The sequence below is a fragment of the Bos taurus genome, chromosome 6 (assembly GCF_002263795.3).
Source record: "Bos taurus isolate L1 Dominette 01449 registration number 42190680 breed Hereford chromosome 6, ARS-UCD2.0, whole genome shotgun sequence".
NCBI classification, from domain to species: domain Eukaryota; kingdom Metazoa; phylum Chordata; class Mammalia; order Artiodactyla; family Bovidae; genus Bos; species Bos taurus.
Genome location: NC_037333.1, coordinates 117,078,903 through 117,089,362, shown reverse-complemented (window position 1 = coordinate 117,089,362; position 10,460 = coordinate 117,078,903). Strand labels below are relative to the sequence as shown.

General features: G+C 66.0%; 1 protein-coding gene across 1 annotated transcript; it reads right to left on the bottom strand.

Moving 5' to 3' along the window:
* Window positions 1-5,463: 5,463 nt before the first annotated feature.
* On the bottom strand, window positions 5,464-9,017 carry NKX1-1 (NK1 homeobox 1). Its single transcript, XM_024993785.2, has 2 exons — window positions 8,570-9,017; window positions 5,464-6,495 (listed from the first exon to the last, which is right to left on the bottom strand). Exons 1-2 carry the CDS (start codon window positions 9,015-9,017, stop codon window positions 5,633-5,635), a joined length of 1,311 nt encoding a protein of 436 aa, XP_024849553.1. The 3' UTR covers window positions 5,464-5,632.
* Between the last annotated feature and the right edge of the window lie 1,443 nt (window positions 9,018-10,460).

The window sequence follows — 10,460 nt, the reverse complement described above, 5'->3', positions numbered from 1 at the left end:
CCAAAGAAGGCTCAAACTACCACACACTCACACTCATCTCACGCTAGTAAAGTAATGCTCTTAAATTCTCCAAGCCAGGCTTCAGCAATACGTGAACCTTGAACTTCCAGGTGTTCAAGCTGGTTTTAGAAAAGGCAGAGGAACCAAAGATCATATTGCCAAACATCCGCTGGATCATCGAAAAAGCAAGAGAGTTCCAGAAAAACATCTATTTCTGCTTTATGGACTATGCCAAAGCCTTTGACTGTGTAGATCACAATAAACTGTGGAAAATTCTGAAAGAGATGGGAATACCAGACCACCTGACCTGCCTCTTGAGAAACCTGTATGCAGGTCAGGAAGCAACAGTTAGAACTGGACATGGAACGACAGACTGGTTCCCAATAGGAAAAGGAGTATGTCAAGGCTGTATTTTGTCACCCTGCTTATTTAACTTCTGTGTAGAGTACGTCATGAGAAACGCTGGGCTGGAAGAAGCGCAAACTGGAATCAAGATTGCTGGGAGAAATATCAATAACCTCGGATATGCAGATGACACCACCCTTATGGCAGAAAGTGAAGAGGAACTTGATGAGGCCTCTTGATGAAAGTGAAAGAGGAGAGTGAAAAAGTTGGCTTAAAGCTCAACATTCAGAAAACTAAGATCACGGCGTCTGGTCCCATCACTTCATGGCAAATAGATGGGGAAACAGTGGCTGACTTTATTTTTCTGGGCTCCAAAATCACTGCAGATGGTGATTGCAGCCATGAAATTAAAAGATGCTTACTCCGTGGAAGGAAAGTTATGATCAACCTAGACAGCATATTCAAAAGCAGAGACATTACTTTGCCAAGAAACGTCCGTCTAGTGAAGGCTATGGCTTTTCCAGTGGTCATGTGTGGATGTGAGAGTTGGACTGTGAAGAAAGCTGAGCGCTGAAGAATTGATGCTTTTGAACTGCGGTGTTGGAGAAGACTCTTGAGAGTCCCTTGGACTGCAAGGATATCCAACCAGTCCATCCTAAAGGAGATCAGTCCTGGGTGTTTATTGGAAGGACTGATGATGAAGCTGGAAATCCCAATCCTTAGGCCACCTGACGGGAAGAGCTGACTCATTGGAAAAGACTATGATGCTGGGAGGGATTGGGGGCAGGAGGAGAAGGGGACGACAGAGGATGCGATGGCTGGATGGTATCACCGACTCGATGGACATGGGTTTGGGTAGACTCCGGAAGTTGGTGATGGACAGGGAGGCCTGGCGATTCATGGGGTCACAAAGAGTCAGACACAACTGAGCGACTGAACTGAACTGAAAGTCCTCAGGTGGTGCTCAGATTGGTGAGGAAGCTGCATGGAGCCACTGGGCTTCATCCCTCCCCACCCCCAGCATCAGAGCACAAGGCCTGTATCCCCCAAGACTATCTCTTGGCCCACGGTGGCTGCTGGAGCTCCAGCCATCACTGTGTCTGCAGAAGAGGCGGCTGTGCTGTAGCCTCAGCCATTTCCTGTGAGGGGCCCCCTCAGGAACTCCTCCAGTAGCACACACTGCTTATGTCAACTTGGCCAAACCTAATCCCCTGGGAGTGTCCTGCTGCCCAGAAAGCAGGAAAGGTGGTCTGTCTCCCGGGGATCAGCACCCAGCTACCATCAGGTCTGTGTCCTGGCAAGAGAGAGAGTGGTCACGCCTGGCAGGGGCTTCTCCAGAGGGGGCCACCACCCCGCTGAAGGTGTGGGGTGGGACAGGGCACCTTCCATTGTCCCCTGAAACCTGTGTGCCCAGCCCTGCACCCCCCACCCCCAGGTGACAGTCCCTGCGTTTCTGAGGATGCCCTGTACGCCCCTGCCCACCCCCAGGTCACCCACTTCGTCCACCCAGCCTTGCCCGTCCCCTGGAAACGGCACGCCCTCCAGAAAGCCGCAGGTGGCCAAGGACGGTCCCTCTGCGCTGAGCGACGTTTCAGTGGCCCAGCCGGGGGCCACCCTGGGGGTGGGGGTGTGGTAGGTCACACTGGCTGCCCAGGAGCAAGGGCACGTGGTCACAAGTGGAGAACTGAACCTGGGGTGGCAGGGGCATCAGCCGCTGAGTGGCAGGCCACACCACTGGTGTGGGCAGGGCTGGGCAGCACAGGAGAGCCTCACAGCCAGAGGAGAGGGGCCCGTGGGGACGAGGACGGGAGCGCCTGGGTTGGGGAAGTGGTGCTGAGGGCGTCCTGGGCAGGAAGTGAGATGGGGCTCCCCCTCAGCTCAGCAGGACAAGCGGGGGCACCAGGCCCTGAGAAGGAAGGAGTGGGACAGGCTGCCTGCCCCAGTGGGAGGGCGGCCCGTGTGGACAGTCTGGAGCTTTGGCTCTGAAAGAAGGCCACACAGCAGGCAGCCAGAGGCAATGTGGGGCTGGGTGGAAACAGCAGCAGGGTGAGCTGGGGGCACGAGCCTGCCAGGGGAGTGGGGTGGCCGACACAGCAGGCCAGGGCAGGCTGCTGGCTGGGCGAGTGCCCCCGAGCGTGTGGCTATGAAGGTAGGGCTGTCCCCAGCACGCCCAGATGGAACAGCGCTGGTCAGAGTTAAGCGAAACAGGTGGGCAGGGAGACAGATGAAGCTGCTAGGGTGCTCTGTGGGGGAGCGGGTCTGCTGGCAGCCCCCATGCCCACTCCCCTTCTTACCAGGCATGGGGCAGTTGGTGGGGGGAGGGGGGGGTCTCCCCAGCTAAGAAACTACATTTCCCAACCTCCCTTGGCTAGGAGCGGTCAAGTGACCAAGTTCTGGCCAATGAGATCTGAGCAGCTGTTACAAGGGCTTCCGGAAAGGTCCTTAAAGGAAGCAGTCGCTCCCCTCTCCTCTCCTTGTTTGTGCCTAGAACGTGGATGTGATGGCTGGAGCCACACCCTCCATGTGTGTCCATGAAGACGAGGCCCAACCCAGCCGGGATGGGGCAATGGGAGAGCTGGACAGAGCTGGTGCCCTCAGAATTCTGGGAAGGTGTCACAGCTGCCCAGGGCCTCCAATGGCCAGCTCTCCCTCACACAGGAGAGACAAACAATCTTCTTCAATTTCCATTCATTGAGCTTTTCTCTTCCACGCAACCAAAGCCAATCCTAACACAGCAAGTGACCAGAGCCCACCAGTGTGGGCTGGGCCAAGGAGGGAGGGGACTGGGTTCAGCGGTCCCTGGACGGGAGATGGGGGTAGTGTAGGGAGGGGAGCCCCCAGGGGGCCTCTGTGTCGGGCCTGCTCCTCCACAGGATGAACTGTGTGGGCACCATTCTGGGATTGGGGGCCAGGGCTGGTCCTGGGGGTTGGAGGAGGGCCTCCCCAGAGTGCACCCAGATCCTGGGCTGAGCCTCATAGCACTGACAGCAAAGTGGGGCCACAGGGGGACAGGGGTAAGGTGCCAGCAGGGCCAGCACGCCCCTCTGCCTCCAGCTCAGGAACCCCAGAACTGGGCAGTCAGGGGTCCCCGAAAAGCCTCTTGGGAGTAAGGCTGGTGGGGACAGCTTGAGGGTCCCCGGGGAGGTGGTGTCTGCACCCCCGAGTTCTCTGGTTTGTGGCAGATTCTGATGACCTGTAGGAGGGAGCGGGAGAGCTGGGCGGGAGCTGGGCCTGTGGGCGCCTGCAGGAGCGGCCCCACGAGACCAGGCCTGTTCTTCCCAGTCCCGTGCCGCCCCTGGGGTTCGAGGAGGCTCAGACAGGCTGACAGCTCCGTCCCCACAAGGGCTCAGCACTGAAGGGAGACCTCAGGGCCCCAGAGAGTGACAGGGAGCCCCCCCCCCCAACTTGCGCAGCAGGGCCTGCCCAGGTGCCCACAGTGGCATGGCTGTGGGACCAGCTTGGGACTAAGTCTGGGGCCCCAAGGAGGAGCGGAGTGGGGAGAGGGGCGGGATCGCTTCCCTGCCTCGCGGCTTCTAACCTCCCCGCATCCAGAGCTAGGGCTGGTGACACTGGGGGGTCCAGAGGTGTGACCGCCACTTGTCCAGGTGACCTTGTGAGTGTGGGTGACAGGTGGGGTGGGGAGAGGGAGCCCAGAGCCGCTGCCCCTTGTGCATGAAACTCCTCCTCCTTCCTGCCCTTGGTTCCCCAAGGTGGGCGTTGGGGAGGCGGGCGGATGATCGATCTGGCCCCTCCTCCGCAGTCCTGAGGGGATGCCCAGCGCCGGAAGTACAGGCTGCCGCTTCTTGCTAGGCAGCCCCGGGACCCTGCTTGGGCTAAGCGCACAGTCACCCAGGAAGCTTGAGGCCGAGAGCCTTCGGGGCCCCACTGTCCACTGCCTGCGCCCTCCGGAAGCCAGGCCTCGGCGGTGGGACCGGGGGCGCTCACACTCCCGCACCCACGCGTCCTGAGATTCGGGCCTCCCAGCTGCCTGCAGGTTGGGTGGGTGGAGGAGCCCTTCGGTGCTGACCGCCAGCCGCGGGGTTACTGCAGAATTTCCGCAGCACGGGCCCTGCGCAGGTGGGGCGCCCGGGGTGAGGGGCGGTGCTGCGGGTGAGGAGGGAGGCCGGAGGCCAGGGTGGGGGCTGCAGCGCCCCCCCAACCCCCCGCCCCTCCTCCACCCTCTCTCTGCCCACTGGAGAGGGCGAGGGCAACGCCGGGCGCCCTCCTCCACTCCCACCGGCCGGGGGTGGCTGTCACCCACTGGCCGAAGGGTCATCCTGCTCCACGACCCCAGCCTCAGCCCCAGCTCTGGCCCCGTGGTCAGTGACCAGCACGGGGAAGAGTCCCTCTGAGAACACGGGAGTTGCTCACGGAGAGGGATGTCCCCCCGCGGGCGCAGGGCTCGGCCATGGAGCAGCTGCGGGGCTGGGCAGGCACATGGCCCCGCCACTCGGTGTCCAGCGACCGTGGGAGCCCACCCTGAGTGCCGGCGGAGGGGACCCCCATCGCTGCGCAGCAGCGCCCGCATCCCGAAGCCTCGGTTCTCACAGCCGCCTGCATCCCCGCCCCGCATGCTCCAGGAGCCGGCAAGTGGGGGCGCGGCGCCGGGCTGCGGGCGGAGAGGCGCGGCTACACGGGACCCCGCGGGCTGGGCTCAGGCGGCTCCCCAGGAAGCTGCAGACGCCCCCGCCACCTCGGCAGGCCTGGTGCTCAGGACTGGCAGGGCCGAGGCGCAGCGAGGCAGGAGCACAGGGCTGGGGCAGACCCGATCCCTGCCGCGGCCCGCCAGCCTCGGCCTTTCCTCACCCCCAGGCGCCCCCCGCGGGGGGAGGGGAAGAGGAGGTCCCGAGGCTTGGGGGACGGAAGGAGTAGGGAAGGCAGGGGACCTGGTTCTCTGGGGCTGGAGGCTCCGCAGCGAAGGTCGCAAGCACGCGGGGGAACTCGGGGCGCAGGACGCGCGAGCCTGGCCACGGGAACCCCGGCCGGCGGGTAAACGGGGGCCCACGGCCCGCGCGGGGCGCCTGGGTCGCGCCGAAGTCCCCGCCGAAGGGCAGCGAGCAGCTTGAGGGACGCGGGCCTCCTTCGGTTTATTGATTGGGTAGAGTTCGGCAAAGTGCTTCCGAGCGGACCGAGCTCAGCCCCGACGCACGCGGACAGTCGTTTATAAATTTAAAACTCTTCTGTAGCAATCGGCTATATACAGAGTCAGCGACCGCGGCCTTGCCAAAAAGCCGGCCTGCGGGCGCCCTCGGGTCCTCGGAACGCCCGGTCGGTCCCATGGCCGCGCTCAGAGGTGCGGTGCGTAGAAGGCGGGCGCGCCGTAGGTCTGCGAGCCCAGCACGAAGGGCGAGAGCACCGCCGGGCTCGACAGGAAGGGCAGCTGCGCGGCGCACACCAGGCCGCCGGGGCCGTGCGCTGGGTACCCCGCCGGGCCGTGCATGGCGAGCGGCGCGCCCATGGGCGGCGACGGGCTGAGCGGGCTGAGGCCACCGGGCAGCCCCGCGCCCGGGCCCGCGCCCGGGCCCGCGCCGCCGCCGCCACCGGTCGGCGCGCTGGTGTCGGCGCCCGGGTTCTGCTTCTTCCACTTGGTGCGGCGGTTCTGGAACCAGATCTTCACCTGCGTCTCGGTGAGGCTCAGCGACAGCGCCAGGTTGAGGCGCTCGCACACCGACAGGTAGCGCGTCGCCTTGAACTTGTTCTCCAGCGCCACGAGCTGCTCATAGGTGAAGGCGGTGCGCGCGCGCCGCGGCTTCCCGGACTTGGAGTCGGAGCCCGTGCGCTTCCGCTTGGGCTTCGCGGCCGCCGCCGCCGCTCCCTGCGAGGCCGTCCCTGCGCCCCCAGGCGCCGCCGCCGCCGCCGCGGCTCCCTGCGGGCCCGGGACTCCGGGCGAGGTCCCGCGGGGACCCGGGGCCGCGGCCTCGTCGACGGCGCCTAAGGGCGCCTCGGCCTCTCCCTGGCAGCCCGACCCGCGGGCCCCGAGGCCGCCGCCGCCTCCCCGCGCCTCCGCGCCGCGCACCGTCCCCGCCGCCTCGTCCTCATCGTCGTCGTCGTCGGGCGCTTCGTCCCCGCTGTCTGCGCTCGGGCTGCGGCCGCCGCCGCTGCTGTAGCCGTTGGCCTCTGCCTCGTCCGCCTTGCAGGGGTCGCCGGCGTCTGTGGGCCGGGCAGGGCGGGAGGACAGGACAGTTAGGACCGGCGCGCTCCCTTCCGCGCTCGTCCCCGCCGTCCCGCGCCCCGGGTCGAGCCCCCTCGCCCGTTTCCGTTTCTTCTCTGCCGCCTCCTCGGCCTCGGGCGCTCTCGTTTCCCTGCCCGCTCCCTCCCTCCTCCCGCGCCACCCACCCCCGCACCCTTCCTCGGCTCCTCTTTCCGCCGTCTCCCGGGTCTGCGCCTTTGCCTGAGCGGGGCAGACCGGACCGCCGGGCTTACGGCGAGGGGGAAGGATCCCATCGATCCGCGGGACAGATACAAACTTAATTAAACTCATTTTGTGTAATGTACAAACTAGTTAACGGCCATTTAATTTATTTCGGCGTATATTACCCTCCAATTACCGCAAGGCTCTGGGCCAGCCAATTACTGAGCGTTTAAGAGTGGGCCGGAGCAGAGGCCTGGGGTGAGGTTGGAGCCCGCTACCAGAGGCGATTTCGGGGTACCGAAAACGCTGCCCTGGAACCATCCCTACCTTGAGCCTTGAGGCCTAGAACTTAGCCCCTGGGCTGCGGCCCCAGCGAACCTGGACTGGGCCTGACGGGGAAAACCGGCCTGGGTGGTGGGGGTCCAGGGCGGCGCTGAGATCCCTGGGATGGAGTCCCCGCTCGGTCTGTCTAAGCAGCAGCCCCGGATGCTCCAGGCAGAGGCCCGCAAGGTGGCTGCAATCCTAATCTCAGAAATTTGGAGGACAGCGTCTGACCTGATGGCAGCCTGGCGTGGGGTAGGGGGGTTTCTATGCAGCCCCGGCTCCCACAGGTGGTCGTACAACCAACCAGGAAAGAAGCCAGGACAAGCCCCCAGCACCGTGTCTCGTCCTCGGGCACCAGGCCCCGTGAGGGTGGCACCGAGAATTGGAGAATAAAGGACAAATGCAGTCCTGGGAGACGCCTCCAGGGCGACCACAGAGGCTGCCGGAGGCGGGCCTCCGGGCCTCCACGTACCCCTCACCGGGAGCAGAGACTGTGCCAAAATGAACCCGAGAGTACTTTGCTCCTGTTCTGCCCAGGGCTGGACTGAGGAAGGGGGGCCTAAGCACTCCCTCCCTGAACCTGAGAAACTGGGCCTTCCTTCTGACTGTTCCCCATTTGAGTGGAGGCTCTATGTGGAAACTCCCAGAACCTCGCCAGAGGGGAAGCCTGAAGGGCCCCCTCCAGTCCGCCTGGGTTGTTCCTCCTTCATATCAGTCCAGCTCTGAGGGTGCCCCAAACTGGAGGCCCCTCTCCTGGAAAGGGCCCCCAGCCCTGCCCGCCCTGTGCGCCTCTTTCTGCCAGGCAGAGGGCCCGGGAAGTTGGCTGGAGGAAGGGCCAGGGGAGGGGGCACCGAAAGCAATCAGGAGCCGGTCGAATGCAATTCTCGATCAATAGCGGCCCCTAATAAGTGTAATAGGTTTTAATCGAGTAATTATCCGAATTTTGACCCTATAATTTAGATGTTCGGGGGGAGTTTGCAAGGTGCTTGAAAGAGATATGCATGCAGCCGTAATAGGATATCGACCGGGCCGGGCTCGGGCCGCCCCATTAGCGGTTGCTTTCCGCCGCTAAGCACATTTCCCCTTAACTGTAATCGAAGAGATTTAATTGTTTTTCCAGAGATAACCAGCGTTTTGTCACAATTAGTCTGATTTGTCCCCCCAAAAAAGAGAAAGAGAAAGAAAAAAAAAAGGAAAAAAATGAATGGAGGGCGGGGGTCTCGGGAGGCTGCGGCGGGAGTGGGGAGGTCACGGCGCGCGAGCCCGCCATGCCCAGGGCGCGCAGTGGCCAACCCTGCGCCGGCCGTGCGGCCCGCAGCCCTACGCCGGCCCGGGGAGCCATCCGGGAGGCACCGGGCGGTGCGGGCCCGGAGTCCGGGTCGGACGCAGGCGGCGGGCGGGCTGGTGCGGGCCCCGCGCGCTGCGAACTTTCCCACGGAGCTTGTCGCGGGGCCGGCCAGGTTCGCCGAGGGGTCCCAGGAACGCGAACGCGTAGCCGCGGCCCGTGCCCCTGCCCTGGAGATCCGGCGCTGGCCCTGTCCTACTCACGCGGCGGCTCAGCTCCGGTCCCGGCTCCAGCTCCGGCGGCGACGAGGGCGCGGCGCTCCAGCTCCTCCGAGCGCGGCGGGCGTCCCGGGGCGGCGGGGGCCGGGGCACATGGGGCGCAGGCAGCGGGCGCCACGGGACCCAGCAGCACACAGCGGCGTCTTCTGCTGTTGAACTTGTTGGGGTCCAGTATGTCCAACACGGAGAAGGAGGTGGGGCGCGGCGGCGGGCCGGGCCGGGCCGCCCCAGCCCCCTCGGGCGCCGCGGGCACCGTGTCGCTGGCGGCGAGCGGCGGGGCTCCGGCCCGCGGGAAGGCAGGCATCTCCGCGCGCCCGTCCATGGCGTCCCGGGCAGCGGCGGGCGCAGGCGGTGCGGGCCCTGGGCCTGGCGCTGGCGGCGGCGGCGGCAGCGCGGGGCCGTCCCCGGGAGCTGCCGGGCCGCTCGCGCTCATGCCGGCCTCCCGCGCGTCGGCCGCTCGGGCCCCTCCGGCTACTGGGCTCCCATCCCCGGCGGCCCGGGCGCCACGGCTCGGCTCGCGCCCCGCGCCGCCCCGCGCTCGGCCGGTGCTGCTGCCGCCGCCTCCGCCGCCGCCTCAGGCGCCCGCCGCTCCGGGCCGGCTCCTTTATGGCGGCCCCGCCGGCGGCGCCCACGCGCCCACTCGCCGCACACACGTGCGCCCGCCGGCGGCCGCGGGCTCCGCCGCCCTCGTTAGCGCGCGCGCCTAATTGGCTGCGAACGGTCCCGGGCAGAGGAGGCGGGCCCCGCGCGGGACACACGGACGGCACCCCGGGCCCGACCGACAGACGGGCAGCCCGGGGAAGAGTGCGGTGCGCGAGCGGCTGTCGCGGTTCGCTTCGCTTCCGCTCGTCCGGAAACGCCGCCGGCCCCCCGGGCTTGGGACGGGGGGAGGCAGCCCCTTAAATAATTGCGGGGGCCCCGGGGCGCGCCCCGCGAGTTGGCTGGGGCATCCCGGCGGCTCGCGAGGCTGCCGCGCGGTCCCCGCGGGCCGACCCCCGGGATCTTGGCCGCGTAGTCAGCCCTCTCCCGGGCGTTCCGCGGGCCTCGGTCCCGCCTCCCTCCGTCCCTCCGCTCGGGGTCTGCTCTCGAGTCTCCGGGTCTCGCTCGCTTAGCGATTCGGGCCGGCGTCCCCGCACGCCCCCGCCCCTTCGCGCCGTCAAATTAGGGCCTGGCCTCGTGTCCGCGCCGGGGGCGGGGCCGACGGCCCCCGGGGTCGCTCATCAGAAGCGGACTCGAACGCGGGGACGGCTGGCTGTGCCTCCCGTCCCCGCCCCAAAACGGGGGCCGAAAAACTCGTGCCAAGGGCAGGAGGCTTACACAAAAATCGATAGCCTCCCGGAAGGGGAAACAGCACCGCAAACTCCCCTCCCCGCTCCCGGAGAAGTCCTTCGGTCCGGGTGTTACGTGTGCGTTTGTCTACACCGCGAGGTGCGCACCGCCCGGCCCTGCGGCCCTCGGGGGGCCTGCCCGCGTCCGGGGGAGGGCCGCCTCTCCCTCCTCCCTGCGCCCGCCGACGAGCACACCGGCCGCCGCTGGACCCAGGTGGGAGCCGGCGGTGGGAGCGCGCGTGCGGGGTCCTCAGGGTGTGCGCTGTTGGTGGCGGGGGTGTGCGCGCTGGCGTGTGCACGAGCGGTTTGCGCCGCCCCACACTGCGGTCCCCGGAGCCTGCTCTGCACACAAGGACGGGTCCTTTGCAATTACCGCGGGCAATGATCCTTTGGAAGCAGAAATTAAAAGTTGGGAGAAATAATGGGGGACCGATTGGCTGTAATTTGGGCCAAGCTCGGACAGGCTGATCCTCAGGGAGGTGGGGGCGGGGTGGGGGGATGGGGAGGCCAGACGTCCCCTCCCCCAGCCCTTCCCCTCCCCCGCGTGC

What these genes read in the sequence shown, in the direction of transcription:
- NKX1-1 (XM_024993785.2), bottom strand. Translation starts at nt 9,017, where the DNA reads ATGAGCGCGAGCGGCCCGGCAGCTCCCGGGGACGGCCCCGCGCTGCCG. An exon ending in GACCGGAGCTGAGCCGCCGC is followed by an intron (nt 6,496 to 8,569) that starts GTGAGTAGGACA and finishes CCCGGCCCACAG; the next exon opens with ACGCCGGCGACCCCTGCAAG.